This window comes from Parus major, chromosome Z (genome assembly GCF_001522545.3).
Source record: "Parus major isolate Abel chromosome Z, Parus_major1.1, whole genome shotgun sequence".
In the NCBI taxonomy this organism is placed as follows: Eukaryota; Metazoa; Chordata; class Aves; order Passeriformes; family Paridae; genus Parus; species Parus major.
The window spans coordinates 50290747-50309258 of NC_031799.1; the positions used below are offsets into that span (position 1 = coordinate 50290747).

Here is an 18512-nt window from a genome sequence, read left to right on the forward strand (position 1 = left end):
ACTAAGTGCCTTGTTTCACAATGTAGAGAAAAAGTAAAACAGACATAATTTTGATCTTTGCTCCCTTTCAAGCAAAGTTTGAAAGAAAAAGAAATATGAATTTACAGTTACATTTGGAAAGATTTTAAGCCCTAAAAAATTAGTGTACAAATGGAACAACATACAGTTCTTAGATTTCACTTCTTACCTCACTTGCTTTACCTCTTTACGTATGGTTTTAGACAGTGTGAATGCCTTCTTCCTTATTTTCTTTATGGCCACTGTTCTACCATCACTGAAACAGAATGAAATGCTTTTTACAGTTTTAGGGCAACTTCAGAATCCAGCAATACTACAAAAATGGGCTGCATATATTTTGTAATGGGGAACATCTTCGTATCTCTAGAGATGAGACAGAGAATTTAAGCATGTTGATATGTGGTTGTAAATCTGAATCTAAGACAAGGGACAGGACCCTGTTTCATTTGATAAAGGAACATTAGTGATTATATTCAATCAATCCCGATCTGTGGACAACATTTGGAATGTGAGTGTTAGAGTCAGTTGGGGCAATTTGATTATGGAGTAACAGCAAAGAAAATGTCAGAGCTAGAGAAACCCATAAAACCACCTCCTAGCTATCCATTACTTCTTGCTACTATTCTGCAGATCCTTCACTGTCATTTAACATATTTTTGTTCTCATGGGGCTGAGCATTCTCAGCAAAGAAGTAGCTGAATTTGATAGAGAGTAAGGCAATTTTCCTTTTCAGAGTAAAGGAATTCAGTGGAGATACCTGCAGGAATTTTAGTGATGTCCACCATATAAATAGAGAGCATGGGGTGTCTAGCATAGCAGTTGTAGGTGCTTCACCAATGAGACTGAATGCCCCATTCTTACATTTTTCACCACTGATAAATGTTTTTGACTTTGAGTCATCCAAGGAAGGTGGTGATGACAATGATGATGAAAATGTCACCATTGAGAAAGAGTTCAGAAAAAAATGATCAATGCTGAACACAGTATTTCATCAATGAAGTGGCTGTGATTTTCCACAAGCTATGCTGAAGGCACTTTCTCTCTCAGCCAATGATCCCAAGTAAGCTTCTTTATCCTGCAAAGCATAGATCCTTCCCTGTGTATTCAAATGATAAGTACAGCTTCCAGCTTTGCACGTGTTCTGCTTCTAGCTCTTAATTTTATCACTTCTATGGGAAAAGTTGCTTTTTGCATGGCAGGATATAACATTTGTCCTTATAGTTACATGATATGCACCTTTATAATTTGATTCAGAGGTGATACGCTCTGAACCTTGAGTTGTGTCGGCTGGTTAAAGGACAAGATTTCTAATGTGCTACTGTAGAGGATGCCCTTCAATGGAGCAAACCTAGTTCGCTCTGCCTGCAAATTTTAGAAAAAAGGGTTTTATAAAAGTCTTGGTTTGAGAAACATTTGAACAGCAAGGGCCATTCATAAACACATGCAGGACATCTTACGTACCTACAATCTTTTAACAAGACTCTAAGAGAAAAGGAGAAATGACAACCAAACCAGAAGCCTGGCATGTAAAATACTCCACAGCCAGTATATGGTACAGAAGTCAGATGATGACCTTAACATACCAGATTTGGCCTAGTAAGATAAATTCAAGCTTTTTTGCTGCCTATCAACGTAAAGTGGCAAGAACCAGAAATCAAAGTGAAACTAAAACAGTAGATACTGCAATAAATGAGTAGCATATTGACTTACTATCTCCCCGTCTGGGTGAAATATTTCCTTCTGGACATGTTGGCAGCTGTTGTGCAGGAGCTCAGAGCAGTAACACAACTGATGTTGGAGTCACTGAGTGTTGGGGGAGCACTCATCATGCTTCCTGTTGCTGTCTGTATAACGCAATCTAAATGGGATGTGGGATGAGAAAAGGCACACAATGGTCCTTATTTATGCACAGGTGGAGACTCCAAAGGCAAACAAATATAGAGAATTCTCAAAAACTTTGCATTTCATCTGCTCTTGTTAAGAGAGAAAGCTGTGTGACTGCTGCATAAAAAGTAAAAAAAGTTTCAAAGATGATTCATTGCCAGAGATACTTCTCACTAATCCTCAGGATTTTATGCGATTTTCATTTCTGTGCTCTTGAGATGATTAGCCCTTTCTGCTAGGGCTTCCTAGAAGCTGAGGACAGAACCCAGGGAAGGAGAGTAAACCCTGTGCCATACTTTAACAAGTCTATTTGGAGCTCCTAGAAGACTGTAAAGTACAGGAATGTGGGAAGTGATTCTGACACCAGAGAGAAGTCAGAGGAGAGCAACAATACAGTAAGAGGAAAAAAAATCCCACTGATTTTCAATGTACATTTTTTAATATCAGTTGACCAGCTCACAGTAAGAAAATGGACAAATTCAAAACAAATTTAATGAACTACATGTCATGTCATAATCTCCAGTTAAAATCCAGATTTATCCAATTAGTATCAGAACTGCTGAGACCTCTCAACTCTCCCTGTTAGAAATATCTTGCTGAGGGAGTTCAACATCTCACCTTGAATCAGGACTGCCATGTTCCCACACCATAGTATTATCCATATGCAGTTCAAAATTGCATTGACATTTGAAGCTTTCAACAGCATTCTTTCCAGAAATACATTACAGATCCCTGAGATAGCTTTGAGACTTAGACTGCATATATATCTATATCTCTAAATATGGTGCAATACACCAAAAAACAAAGTTACTTTAAAAAAATAAGGCTAATTTTTCATACTGAGTGCTACATACCCTGCGTAGAGCACTGCAGATGTGTTTTCATTTAGGTATCTGTGCATTTCAGGCTACTGTGGGTAGCTCTGAATAATTCTGTACAGAGAAGACATACTGTCTGTGACCTTATAATGTTATCAATCCTCATTAAGTTGTTAATCATCACTTTTAGAGCAATAGTCTTAAACAGTATTGATGCTTTGCAGGCTCTTTTTCCAAGAAAGTTACATCTTTCATCTTGGAGTTTTCAAAGTAATTTTAATCTGTTATTTTTTTATCATGTTTCTAATTTCCCTCAGTCTCTTTCCATTGCTACCCCTCACATGTGATGATTATGGCATTTTCTAATTTACTATCAGCTGAAAATTTTGCACGTTAGTTTTTGCTGTATTTTAAAAACATTTTTCTCCATTTCTGTTCTCACAAATCTGGATTGAAATTAATTTTGGTTCCTGAAATCAAAATAATTTCTAAGCCAAAATCTCTTATTTACAACAACAAGGATATCTTATCAAAAGACATTAATGTTCAAGTCTAAGGCTGAAAGTATCTCTACTATATATTATCACAAGAACATCTCAACACTGGACACCCAAAGCAGACATCTGCCTAGTAATTTCTCCTAGAAATTCTTCTGTCCTAGAGACAGAAAATGAGAGTGTGTACAATCAGCATAGCAGACTTCCATAGATTTACACATTCTGAGGATCTAGGTATTGTTTTCCTTCTGAATGCTAAATCAAGGAACAGCAAAGTAAATAATTTAGATATATCTTAAGTACAGCACAATAGATCAATAGATCATATAATAACTTAACTTTTTTAATTAGAACAAATTAAATCATATTTTATAACCAGAAGATAAAATAGGAAAAAACCCTCAAAACCTCTGGCCAAAATTTATCACTTTTTGTAACGAGTCTGTGACACTCAGCATATACTGAGAGAAATTAAGACAATGATAGATCTCTCTATATATTTGTGCAATTCCAGGGCAACTTAGTGAGATCAATTATATAGAAAGGTCTATCCACTGACGCAATTTGTTTCATCCAACTTCAGATCTTACCTGTTTATTTTGGGTTAGGCTTGCCTTTTCAATTAACAAATCAACATAAATAAAAAGAAGGAAACTATTTAAAATAAGTTTGTGATCTAAAATTTGATAAACAAAAATATGAGTGAGCAGCTCACAGAGGTTACAGGGATGAAATACTGGATATGTCTTTCAAAAATGGCTTCAGTTTTTGCAAGACCCTTAAAATATGAGCAGTTGGGATTATTTCTCAAAATTAATAAGGAAACTGATTACAGTATCAAAATTACAAGTTACTAACCTTGTTTGATGCAACTGAAGTCTATAATCCAGCTTTCATCCCAAAGCATCTTTTGTTTCTGATATTGAAACCACTGCAAAAGTAAAAAAAATGCAATCCTAATGTAACCCTCTTGTCTTTGAAGGCATTGAATCAGAGATTATTTTTATAAAATATGAAAATGTAGAAGTATCCAAATTAAATCTGCAGTGTAAACATCCAGGATATGTTTTACAGTAACATTAGAACCAGAAGTATTAATATCAGGCTTAGAAGAAAACAGCATCTAATAAATGTATTAAAAACTGTACAGGCTATATTCCAGAACTAATTACATGTCATATTTTGCATTGTCTACAAACTCTCCATCATCATCAACATTCGTCAACATTTATATATTTACATTTCAGCCTGGAGATCAGATGAGGAGTTTAAATAACCTCATCTCATGGAAATGCCCCGTGTTATGTAAGTACATGACAAGAACACACTTCATCCCAATCCCAAGATAATAAGCAGAGTAACTTATATCTTGGAATAGAATTAGCCCATGACCTACAAATTAGGCATATTATGTCAAATACTCTATCATAAAGAATATTAGGTAGGGATTCTGTGACTACTCTGTAAAGAAGGCATTGAGCTAATAGCTGATTTTTAGTAGAGCTGACATACAAAGCTAACATTTACAAAGTGTAAATACATGTTTTCAAATGAGCAACAGATTAAATTATACAGTTGTTATGACTGCAGTAAATGCCAAAATGTGAAATCAAAGCAGCATTTTACCATCATTATACCATTTTCTAAAGTGAGAAATTTAATATTAGGTATGATGCACTCATTGAAAGAGGTAACAAAAGCCCAGATAATGGACAAGGAACAGGTTATAGAGATTGTGTTGATACATTGGTTGAAATTATGACAAATATAGAGCCCACTGAATCAAAATTAAGTCATCCCACTTATTTCAAAGGACTTCTGAGGAAAGAAACCTACATTTTATCTTGCAAAGGTGTGACTGTATAATGACATGTTAGCAAGAAGTGAATACTAGGCTTGCTTCTTTTGGCACTGATAGTGGAATCCTTTCCATTGCTTGAAGCATTATAGAAGGCATTAGTTTCCCTGATGGTTCCTTTTACATTATATCAATTCCTGAACTAGATAAAATAATCTTTCCTATCTTCTTACAGTAAAACCAATAAAACTTAAAAACCCCATGATGCTGCTATTGAAGAAAGCAGGAACATGTCTACATGAAATGAAAGAAGGGAAAAAACCAAACTACTCCCAACCTCCAGAAAAACAGCAGAAATAATAGATTAATTTTTCTACAAGACCTTTAAATAAACATATGCAAGGCCAAGAATCTCCATTGCTTTTTCTAAAAAAAAAAACTATCTGAACTTATCTGTCCAAATGCATATTTCTATCAGATCATGTGGTTTTACTGGACAGTTGCTATAAACTCATTGTCACAACTTCCTTTTGGATTATGAATGTTCAAATAGCTTTCAACAGTGCTTCTGTTCCAAACTCACAGTCACACAGCAAGGCACAGAAAGACAGACAAATATAATGGGATTCAGGCCTCCCTTAGAACCTCAATTTGTGGACCATCAGCTTTTTCCTACTCATTCCCTCTCTATGCAGCTGCCTTCCTCAGATCCTCACTGCAACTGCAGCGTAAGATGGAAAGAGAAGGGATCCCTGAGGACACAAGAGCCTATAGTTTTATGGGATTTTATATAGGCCAAGATCTAAATAAATTACCCATTATGAACACAGTCAATACAATGACTCTACAACTACCATATTCACCTGCTAAACCTCTATTTTGAAACTCACAAATGCATTTTTTTCAAGATGCAGACATATAAGGAATGTAGATCCTCTTTCCCAGAAGCACTCTTAAGGAATAAGTCATAATATCATTCTCTCTTTATACAGGCATTTTCATTCAAAGACACCCAAAACTACTTCTCCAGTATTGATATACTCCTCTCTCCTCATTCGCTTTTTGGTTTTTCCTTCGTAAGTTGGCTATAATAATTAATAACTATTATGAAAAATTAATCACTTTGAATTAAACCAAGCTGGTTGTTACACTAAAAGAATGAACCTATTAAAAAAATCAACTAGCCAAAACAGAAAAAAAAATTATCCTCTCCCCATGATTCTTTTGAGAATATCGCAACTTGAATGCTTTGCTTTTAAAGTTCTATTTGGACTCTGAGATTTAATGGCCTCTTGCGAACCTAATCCCTTAATGAATTTACCTAATTTTTTTTGAAATCTTTTAGAATTCTGGCCTTCATAAAGTTTTGAAATGGTTTATTTCATAACAGAGTTATATTGCGAGTGAAAAGTACTCTTACTTTGTTGGCATTCCCTACACCTCACGTTGTGGAAAATCTTTCTTTTCTTTACCATAATCTACCCATCCCCATGTTACATTCCACCTCAATCTTCTCTCTTACAGGACGAAAATTCCTAATATAATGTGACTTCCCTCATAAGGAAGCTTTGAAAGTTGTTTCCCTTCTTTCTGCTTTTTTCCATGAACACCGGTGCTGGAGGCAGAAGAAAATATAACCCTCTACTAAGAGAGAGCTACACTCTGTCTAATAAAATCATGGAAGAGAAAAGAAATAAAAGAGTAGAGAACAGGTACTTACCATGACTGTCAAAATGAAACCAGTGGAGACTAAACATATTGGTAAGGCAATTGCAATCCTAACATCAACAGAAAGAGGGCATTCCCCACAGTCTGCTGGACAGATAGAGCAGTCTTCTTCTTCCTCACAAAAGCCATCTCCACAGACTGATTAGAAAACAAAACATGTATAAGAAAATTTTAAGGCAGTTTCATCCATCCACAAAATTGCATTCAGATTTAATCATGTGGTTCTTGACCTGTGAAACCCCAGAGTCCCAGAGAGAATAAATTTTGAAGAATTCAGAGATGCCATCCCAGCAACTTAAAGAACATGAATTTCTGAAGTAATACAGGTTTTCTTTGATCAGGTTAAATGTTAATTACATCTAAGCTTTTGATATGTTTTGTGTATAAATCACTTCATCACTATTGTGTTTCTCATTATCCATATTTTTTTTTTTTTTCTGAAACTCAAAGTTCTTCAAGGCTGGCATTTTCTTTTGCATTCTTTGTATTTAATTCAGCACTTGTGATCCCCAGAAGCCAGGGACATTTCCTCAGAAGCAATAGAAGACACAAGGGACTGCAGAAAGAAATCTTGCAACACACATTTCAAGTATTTTCTTTACTCCAAGGTCTTATATAAATCATCAGCAATATTAGATGTAATTTAAAACAAAAGTCTTAAATAACAAAAGTCCTTCTCCCATGTCTTGAATGGTCTTTCAATTTTACCTCTGTGACTAAACTAATATCACACTGTACTTCAGACTTGAGAAGTGAGCTGAAGGTATTATTCTGTCATTATGTAATTTTTCTTTAATAAAAAAAACCTAAAAAAAAAAATTCCACTGCTCAGTAATAATTCTCTTTCAGCCTCATTAATTCCAGTATAATACGAAGATAATAACAGAAGTCGCTTTCTGCCTCAGGGGTAGAGCTGCATTTTTAAAATTTCATCTCAAATATATTGTAAATTTCCTGGAAAATTCAGCTGCAGTTGTTTTGAAATGAGTAGAAAATTCTATAGATAAATACTTCTATTCACACTGAAGTTGTTTCTTTGTGTTTTTTTTTTCTTTTTTTCCCGTAACATTAGGAAATATATTCTCACACTTCCAGAAGAGTAGCTAACAAGAGTATTGTGATGCTACTTTTGTTTTATTCAATAACTTTCTTCAGGTTGTGTATTTAATTTATTAAACAAGTCCACTTTTAAAATTTTACATCACTAAGAGAATTGCTACAGTTTTTTGTGCTTTTCTCCTATACTCTTATACTCAAGAGAATTAAAGACTGATGCCCTTGGGAGCAATTTTCAATGTGAACATGGGAATCAATATGGATTTCTACCTTTCCAATATGTTTAAGACTAGTCTGCTTCCCTTCAGAGGAAAAGTGTCCAGATCCTCAGAACACTAGCTGGAAGAATATTCTCACATTCTCATGAACTGCAGACAAGCCTTGTAGTACCTAAAGCCATTGGTCATGGTACTTGACTTTACTTATTTGACAAGAGTGGCCTTCTATTGTTCTAGATTAATACAACTGTTAGAAGCTCAAACACTTTTTCAGACTTCAGTGTTATGTGAAGAAGAATTTCAGGAAGACATTTGTGTATTTTTAAAGGTGGACTGGGGTAGGAGTTGTTTTTGCTCTTGTTAACTATGCACAAATGAAGAAAGCACTGAGATTTGCAGTCAATAAGCAATTAACTCACATTTTCATTTTACATCATACCTACTGCAGGAAGGACTGTGGTTTTTGCTTCCAGAGCAGCTTGGATTCTCCCAACTCTGATGTGTGCAATGAGAGAAGTCACACCCACATGAACTAGAACAACCTGCAAAACAAGTGAACAAACCAGAAAGCATCAAAACTTCACTTGCATACACTAGGCTTTTATAACAAGAACTGACCTACTGTGGTATCCTTCAGAAGAATTTGTGCATTTTTTTCAAATCATATCAGGAGAGAGAGCTCTTGTGAGAAAGACTGGTCTGATTCCCTTCCTGGTGTGTCTTCTTCTCACCAGTTAGGGCTATAAGCCCTGTGCATCCTGCCATGTAGGCTTTCCTGCTATTTCTTTAGGTAGAAGCTCCCTAATGGTCATATGAACCTGCATCAAAGTCCAGTCAGGAGTGAAATGTATTGTTAATGTGGACCTCAAATGGACAGTTTATGCTATTCATTTTTCTCCCATCCCCACTCCTTCCATTACCACCTAAGGTGTAAGGGTGATACGTCCAAATCAAGTCAGTTGGGAATGGATAGTACTCAGCTATATGCATAACTTAGATAATAATACATGCACATAAATGAAATGAGAAACATGTTAATGAACTGCATTAAATTACCAGCAAGTAAGCTCCAAAAAGAGCAAATCAGCAAATCCTATATGCAATAAATAGACTTTACCTTGGCAGTCCAGTTTCTTTGGCTCATTTTGCCAGCAGTAGACAAAGTGTGAGTAAATATCTGACCATCATCTGGGATCCATGGACCGCATATTCCTCCTTTAGCCTTTAGTAGACATATTGGTCATGTCAGTATACCAGAACACAATGAAAGTCCTAGCTCTTCCTCTTTTACTTTCTCCAAATGATTTATGCTCTCTAACAGTAAATAAAGTTCTATTTCATAACCAAAGCTATCAAATTGCCAATGCGCAAGCAACACTGTTCTGTGACAAAATAACAGAGAAGTAATTGTTCCTGTATTCAGTTAAGTTCTCACATACATTGTTATTTCTTAAAGCATGAGCCTCTGTATTGTATTCATAGAATGAGTGATCTTATGAAGCTGGTTCACTTTTTTGGATTTGCTGTGCTAGAACCAGAACCAGAATCATATTCTACTTTTAAGATTTTTCTCAACTGTACTTCAGTTGTAGTTGTTGACTACAACAGCTGCTGTATCAAGTGGTTGATACAGCAGGTTTTCTTCTCTTTTCTTTAAATGAGGAAGGGAGGCACTGCATCAGGGCCTGTTTGCAGAGCATTTCTCAATAAACCTCCTACAACAGCAAACACAGAGGATTAATTTTTGCTGCCCAAAGATATTATAGCTTTTTGTTTACCTAAAAGGATTAAGCCTATCTTCTAACTCCACATAATTCTTCAGACAGTTCTTTCAAAGGAGAGTAAGTAATAGACCAAGTCAAAAGAAATGGAGCAAATCAACCAAAATAAAATGTTTTCGAACACATGATGCTGAAAAAACCCAAAAAAAAGAATGAAAACCCAAACTCCTCTCAAACAATGGAAAAAATTTACTTTGAAGTGTATGTGCAATATTATGCAGTGATGTTCAACTGTATGTCAGTCAAAAGCTCAGTTCCTTTAAGCAGAAACTCTAACATTTAGAGTATTATGAAGAAATCAAATGATGCATGCTGGTGAACATGCTTTTGCCACTTCCACAACATAATTTCAAGCAGAACTAATCATGAAAATAGAAATAATAAGAGGTCACCACAGCAGGGGGATGTGAAAGTTTTTTAATATGCTCCTAGACAAAAAATTTTGATGTAATGGTGCCATCAGGGATTCCTCTTTTAAACCAAAGCCCTGGTGCCAGCTAAGGCCTTCAGGGAATTATTAATAAACAAGCCCTTAAGAACAGATTGCCAAGAAGCAAGTTAGAGCTGTTGTGAAGTCATTAGACCTTCACACAGAAGGGTATATGGAATGGCTGCAAGATGAGTGGTAGGCTTCCTGTTACACCACCTTTGGTCACCAAGAATGTGAAAGTAGAAAAACTGGGCAGCTGCATGAAAGTTCTTATGCAGGGTAAGGCTTGCCTCACAGACACCAAAAAAAATTGTTCCAAACAGTATTTTTAGAATGAGAACTTTAAGGAGTCATTCAAAGAGGGACAGGCCAAGCAGACAGGCAAGAATGGATCTTGCTTTCACTGCATGAACAAAGTTTGTTATCCTGTATTTGGATTCCCTTTTTTTGCTCTGACACAATGAAGAAAAATCATTCCATCTCAGGACATGGGTATATAGGCTCCAGTTCAAGTTCAAGTCCCAGCTGGTGATACTCACTCCCCTCAACTCCAGTAATCCAAGCAAATTATTCAGTCTCTCTATAAAACAGAGAGCCTGGAATACCTCCAACTAACAATTTTCCCTGCTTGTTTTAGAATGCAGTGACCTATTTTGCTTTCTCTGTTGGCTGCCAAGTGGTCCAAGTCAGGTAAACTCAGATGGATGAAAGTGGTCCCACTAATGAGAGATTCTGAATACTGCCTTCCAAGCACAGCATCCAGTGCAAAAAAAAAAAAATATCTAAAACTGACAGACGTTGCCACCATGATTCTAGTGAACCACAATTTGTGAACATATAATGAACTATATAAATTTGGTCTAATTGGAATCACAGAAATACTTTATGAACTTGAACCAGCGTATTACAATGATGCCTCGTCCAGTAGCAAGAACAGAGCACATGATGCTGTGCCATCACACTAACCATGAAGGCCAAAGGACAGGAGTGAATATTGGCATGGTGGATACAGCAGTTATCCCCATTTGCATCTTTCCATCTGGCAGGACATTCATGCTCCTCACAGAATTCCTTTGCAGCAGTAGCATTGCTAACCAAGCAGGAGAGAGAGAAAAACTTTAACATCCATTCCTCATTCACAAAAATTGCAACAAACACATGAGAGCTTGTTCTTTATCCTGCACAGAGAAATTATCAGCAAAAACATTTGGGGTGAAGTAAACACTGTTTAACTGTTTCTTCTTTTCATTTGTCTTTTGGTTCAAATGCTCTTGGAGCACTGAAGATTGTTGTCAACTGGACCTCTGCCTAGTGCCACGCACTAGACACTTCTAGGAGATACTGTGCTGCAAGCAGGGACCAACCTCCACTTCTCTTTCCAGCCTGACTTCATGACCAGATGGGATTACTTGGCACTACTTCATCTGGCACAGATAAAGACACTGTTATTCTACTTCCACTCTCAGATACACATGTCCCTGGCTACTTCCTGTCTCAATGTTTTCAGTCATAAACCTTCATCGATGCATGCAATTCATACAGACCATTTAGCTCCAGTCTTTGCTCCACAATCTAAATTGCCAAGGAAAATAAGTAAAATGGATGATAACATCAGATATAATTCTCCAATCCACAAATTTAGAGTCGACTTTTTGAACAGACTGTTCTGCAAAACAACTTTTGAAAACTTATTCCTGAAAGATGAATGTATTCATCTCGAAATGTGTGATGCAACACTGTTTCCTCAGTTACACTTTCAGGGTAATTTAGGCAATTTTATTTGATTTATTATCACTCTAATAAATTTGGCTGTAAGATAAAATTGTTTTCTGCAAACATGATTTACTCAGATACAGCCAGAATCAATTGCAGTTCAGCTGAAATGTTATGTACTTGTGTTGGATCTTTATAAAACAATTCCAGAACACAGGATTTATATTTTGGCTTGTTCTTAATGAAAGAAGAATTAGCCAATAATGAGTGGGTCTAAGACAGTAGGCTTTGGTTTTTTATGAGAAAACTGTGTTTATTATGACAAATAAACAAAACCACAAAGGAATAGGTTAACATAGATTGTACTCATGGCAAGATTTATAAGGGCATAGACATATCTGAAATATGAGATAAGGAAACATGTCAATCTCCAAAACATCTAAACAGATAAAATATTAAAATTTATTAGCCTTTGAGTTCATGCTGAAAATTAAGAAAAATACTTAATTAAGTTGGTATCTAATTCCATCATGTACTTTTCTTTAGGGCTCCTTTTCAAAATTTATATGGTATTACATATTTTTCATTCAATATCTTCACCATGGCTTCACCCAATTACACTGATGCCCACACACTGACTTGCCAGCCTCAGGTATATTTGGGTCAGCCACTCTAATCTTTAGTATCAAACAGATAACCTTCTAGTCAAAATGAGGTGCAAATTTTATTCCTTTGAAAAACTGCAGCATAGATTTATCTCTCTTTAAAAATATCTGCCATTTGTCTCCATGTTCAAGGTATGTATAAGTATACAAAAAGCAGACTTCTCCAAATTCTTTAATGATTTGAGTGAGTGGGTCTCCCAGGGAAGACTAGCAAAATCAGATTCATGCCAAGCAGTGGAAAAACCTGCCTCGTGGTTAAGTTCCCAGAATTATTAGTAGCCATAAATTTTAGAAAAATGTGATAAACAGATTTTAAATATTTTTTAAACATACTACATAGATGACAAAAAAAAATCTAATTTTTGTGGTTGCAAATTGATTATGGAGCATCTTTCAATATGAAATAAAATAACTCTGGATAACAGCTTTTATAATTTGAACGATTCTCAGGCAGAGAAAAATGTTCTGTAAACATCTCTTACACAACAGCATGGAAAGTGGGGCTCCTCTGTCCTAGCTGTTCCTAGATAGGGATGGAGAATGGCTACTTACAGACAAAAGTGTGAAATCAGAGTGTATTACCCTGGATTTACAGATCCAGGTCTGTAGATCTGGACTTGCACCCCTACATACTCTCTAAATGCTGATGTCCATAGTCACCAACAGAGCATGTGAGCTGACATATAAGCTTTTGGAGTGATTTTAATCTCACAGAAATCAAGAATGTTTGCCCACTGAATTAAATGGATTCAGGGCTGGACTACCTCTTTTTCACATCCATATTTTGTACTTTAATCATACTTATGATTGAAGTATAGGATATAGAGAGCCTGTGACTCATGCTTAAACTTCAGCTATAAATTGTATAGACAATTGTATAAATGTGCAGAGAAGGCAAGAAGCGATGTTCAGAATTGCACTGTGATAGTAGTGCTGTTCCTTGTCTCTGACCTAGCAGGCAAACATGTCATGATGGCTGGTCTGAGAGCAAAGGGAAAAATAGCAGGGCAAAGAGGGCTATAAGAGATCTCAAAAGATGGAAAGAATAATGAAGAGCCCCAGAGTGGCTGTTCCAATTATATCACTGAATATGTACACAAAAAATTCTCATATACTCATGATCATGACAGGATTTATATAAAAAGTAATACCTGTGGGAAAGGATTCCATTTTGCACTGCATATTGATAAAAACTGTCTGAAGCAAAGACTGCATAGGTCACGTTGAAGGATTCCCCACTCACAGCCTTTTCTGGAGGCCTTTGCACCCATGTCATCTCCAGTCCTAGAAACAATGCAGTCATGGGTCAGAATATTTGCTATACTTTTTTACTTAACAGATACATACAAATGTAAAAGTTTCTCTATAGTAATTTTCATCTATTCATAGGATCATAGAGGGGTTTGGGTTGGAAGGCACATTAAAGATCATCTAGTTCTTCCTCCACTGCCATGGGTTGGGATACCTTCCAATAGACCAGATGCCCCAAAGCACCATCAAACCTGGCCTTGAACATTTTCAGGGATAGGGCATCCTCAGCTTTTCCAGGCAGCCTGTCCCAGTGCATCACAACCCTCTGAGTAACCCTCTGAGTATTCTTCAATATACTTTTTATGAGCTAAAAAGAGTCATGTATTTTAGTGGCTGTACTGGTAAACACAAATGCACATTAATTGAAGAATTCTGACACTCTGAAAAGAGCAAACAGTTGGAGAAATGCAATGAAAAATCTGCTCATCTTACGTAAACTAACTTTGTTTCCAGGATATGGCATTGCTGTCTATTCTGGCATATTTGCTTTCCTCTTTTGATCTGGCAGTTTTGCTCTTAATTCTCAGCTGCTTTCACTGAGACACACCTTGTTATGGAAGAGGAACAGATAACTCTACCACACCCAAAATTCAGCCAAAACCCTTAAACTCTTGAAACATAAATTATATATATATATTAATAGTTACATATTTAAGAGTGCATTCTCATGTGATAGAACCATATGGCTTCTAGAACAGAGGACAGTGAAAAGAGTGCTATCAGACATCTCTCATGTTCCATTTTCACAATTTAAACTGGGAAAGATGAATTATCCCCATCATATCTCTTGTCCCTGGGATTCCATATTACCTCCTCTGGGCCTGAGAATGAAGTGAGACAAAAGTTGGAAGAAGTTTAAATCTATACACTTAACCCCCTCAAAATCTTCCCACTGCACTCACCTACCTTTTTGTCTATTGTTGGATGAAGGTTTTAATTTTCACCACATCAAATTACTTACGTAATACAACTCAGTTTGTGTAACTCAGTTTATCAGGAAGTATTAAACTCCTTCTGCAGAGGACTGGTAAACCTGCCTTACAAGAGATCTCACAAAAATACAAGACTTTTTGTTGTTGTTCAGTTATGACCTCTTCTGTTACTCATAGCTGTTTTAACAAGTATGTTCCTCGCTTGCACAGTACTGAAACCACTATTTTCCCCCTAATTTACTATCAGATTTAGTTAGGCAAATTGTAAAATAACCTCTTTATTTCCAATCTCCCTTGAAAAGCAAAAATTTGTTTTAATTGCCAACATTAAGTGAAAAACTATAATACAAAGATTTTTTAAAAAATGCTAGTGTGATTTCTACTAAAAGGTAAGAGAGCTGAGCTTCAAAGAATACATGAGAATGAAGACAAAAGGTCAGCACAAATTTCAGTAAAATTACTTTCTACTTCCTTATAAAGGTGTCACAAAGGTAAACTAAACTCTTCTTTTCAATGAAAGTTACTCCCACATATAAAATCTTTGAAGATCTTTTGTTAATTTCACAGCAATGAGGCTTCAGTATATGCGTTTTGCTTTGTTTCTAGCAATGCCCAGAAAATGGCAAAGAAAGCCTACAAAGAAAGGCAGGATAGAGCTTGAAGTTCATTCTAAAACTGACTGTAATGGGTATGCATTAATTAAGCAACCTAATCACATTATTTTCCCTTGTACTTAGTAAAAATAGCTTTAAGCAAGGCATCTGTAGTGATAAATAGCTGTTTAAATGTTAAACCAATAGTAAATTCATACAGGGATAAAAGTCTTAGTTGAAATTATCTAGAAAGTCTTTGAACTTCATTGTTCCAACAGAATTAATTGGAGAATGTTTAACTATAACATTGAGCTAGGAGTGTGACACAGCAGTATATTTCCTGGACTGTTTTATTAGAATCACCATCTGAAGTGTTCTTGGTTTTTTTTCCTAAAAACTCTATTGAACACTTGTCTCCAGTCTTACCTTTTTCAACACAAACAAAGTGTTCCTTTACATCAGCTATTTATTTGTTACAGAGTCACAATATCACAGAAGTGTTGAATTTGGAAGGCACCTACAGAAATCATTCGGTCCAAGCCTGTGTTGCTCAAGGCAGGGTCATCTCAAGGATGTTTCTCTAGCCTTTGTCTAGTCAGGTTTTGAAAATCCCGAAGAAGGGAGAAGCCAAAACCTTTCTGGGACTGTTCTACTGCTTTATAACCACTAGAGTACAAGAAACTTGTACTGAGTTTTCCACATATCAGTTGCTCCTTAATTACTTTATCATCTCAAAAATTATCAACATAAAAAGTTATTATCTTTTTTGTTGTTATCTCATCATGTAAATTAAGTTTTTATACTGGCAGAAGTAAGTGGTTAAAGGTCTGAGGGTCTTATAGGTACTCGTGGAACAGTTTTGAGAAAAATAGAAAAGCATGATAGGTAGAATCAGTGATTTTGCTTACTGGTTTACTGATTAAGCACAGTACACCTCTGTTTGGATTATGTTCCATTTGGTTTTCTAATGAGAAGGAAAATGTTTTCAGTTTCTCTCTGGGCAAATGCATACAGCTGTTGTAATTACTTTTTCTATTGAAACAAAGGTATACTGGACAAATAATTGTTCTGAAGTACCTTTTAGTTGTTTTCTTTCACTTATTTCTCTGATTTCACTAATTTAGTTGCATTTCACCATGGATAATATCCATCACGAGTAAACTGTTATTATGAATACTTCAATTTTGGGCTTTCAGTCATTTCCCAAGTAAGAAACCATCTTTCTTTTTGACTCACTCACCTCCGCAGTCCAGCATGTTGTACTCATCTGGCTTTTCCAGGGGCCAACAGTCATAGTCTTTGTTATCTAAATCATGCCACCCCTCCACTAATATCACCTGCCAGAAAAAAAAAAAAGAATAAAGTCAGTAAAAGGCAGCATGAGAAGAGGGAAAGGATGAGTTCTATCTTCTAGGTTTATAATCCTTCTAGAGAAATTGAACAAAATGCAGAAACATAGGCTGGCATGTTTTGACCTCTCCAACTTCCAGATGAAAAAAAAAAAAAAAAGAAAGATAATTCTATACAAATACAACCAGTATGTTATTTTGATCTGTCCAAAAACTGGCATGAAACAGATAGGGGACTTAACTAACCTTTCCCTTCCAAAATGGTTCTTTACAAAGAGCAGGTGGTTCTAGGACCATATGCAGAGAGACAGTTTATTTAGAGGTTTTTTTGTTTGCTTTTAAAATGGCACTCCCCCCACTCCAAACGGCTCCGTTTCTTTTAATCTTTTATACCTAAAATCTTTTAACCAGTAATTTTTTGTTATACTTTTAATAACACAATATAAATTTTAACGATATAAATGTTAATATACACATTGACACATAAAATAAAGATTGCATATGCCTGTTGTAGGTAGAATACAGCATGACAATAGCACACAGATTGAACTGCAAAAGTAATATACACTATATATGTATATATATTACATTATAGCAGATCATATTAGCCATGTACTAAAAAATACACTTTAGGGTGTATATGAACAGATCAGAATACTCTATGATAAAGTACTCTGGGCTTATTCTCTTTTCTAGAAAAATGTAATAGTTTCTACTCATACAATCTGCTTTGTTTTTCTATATATTATTAAAGCATAATCATCTACTGTATCATGCAATTGCTTATCACAACACAACGTGAATAGAACAAGATAGAATGATACAACTGATTTTTCCAAGATACTGATATTGATACTGATTTTTCCACTGCTTTTGGTTTCTACATTACTAAAATAAAAATCAACAACTTCCCAATGCAAATAGCTGTTTCACTGTAATAAGCCATATACAGTTCTTTCTGTATGCACAGATCAGAGGAATATGTTCTGATAAGCAGATCTAGGTAGACCTACCAAAAAACTGAGGAGGCTTCGGAGCTCTACAGCTGGTGATTTGACAGCTCCCATGCTCCCTAACATGCACCCAGCTCACCAAGTGTTAGGGCTGCTTCTGATGTTGCTGTTGCTTCTGAATTAGATGCCCTTGCCTAAGAAGGGGGTTGCTAGGCAAGCTGATCCTGGCAACTCCAGCTGCTGCAGCTGTTCTGCCTCCTCTTTCCCTCTTCTTCCACTTCATGGTGCAGGGTGGAAATACCCCTCTGCACCTCTGCTGAAACCCTTTGAAAAGTCCCCACTTGCTGTAGGGGCAGACCCACCCTCCGGAAATTTGTTCCCTTACTTACTGCTTGAAACTAGAAGAACAACTGGGGGGATTTTCTTGTAGTGCCTTGTCAAACGTGAGCAGCATCCGACCCTTAGGCGGATGAATTGATGCTGTGGAAATAAACACAGAGACACACCTGAGCCCAAAGATGGAAAAGTGTATAAACACCAAGAAAAGCAAAGGCTACCAATATAAGATGTATGGTAAGGCTGAACAGCTGACCAGCTTCCTGAGCTTCCTTCCAACCTGAATTGTATGAGACATCGTGATTTCAATTTCTCAGTCCCTGAAGGTGTAGGACAACTTCTATCCAAGTGTCCTTCTACATATATAGGTGAAATTGGTTTCTGTGTAGCCACGCTGGTACAATAGACATAGATGTGTCCATTAATATCTGT

General features: G+C 36.1%; 1 protein-coding gene across 1 annotated transcript in view; it reads right to left on the reverse strand.

Moving 5' to 3' along the window:
* Window positions 1-18218, reverse strand: part of LOC107215797 (atrial natriuretic peptide receptor 1-like) — a 40213-nt gene extending 21995 nt beyond the window's left edge. The window contains exons 1-10 of the mRNA XM_033511398.1: window positions 18134-18218; window positions 16683-16779; window positions 13758-13890; window positions 11195-11318; window positions 9135-9239; window positions 8457-8559; window positions 6736-6881; window positions 4076-4148; window positions 1729-1876; window positions 188-274 (exon numbers count right to left, since the gene is read on the reverse strand). Of these exons, the coding sequence (XP_033367289.1) occupies window positions 188-274; window positions 1729-1876; window positions 4076-4148; window positions 6736-6881; window positions 8457-8559; window positions 9135-9239; window positions 11195-11318; window positions 13758-13890; window positions 16683-16698 (935 nt within the window). The 5' untranslated portion in view covers window positions 16699-16779; window positions 18134-18218. The remainder of the gene's footprint in view (window positions 1-187; window positions 275-1728; window positions 1877-4075; window positions 4149-6735; window positions 6882-8456; window positions 8560-9134; window positions 9240-11194; window positions 11319-13757; window positions 13891-16682; window positions 16780-18133) is intronic.
* Between the last annotated feature and the right edge of the window lie 294 nt (window positions 18219-18512).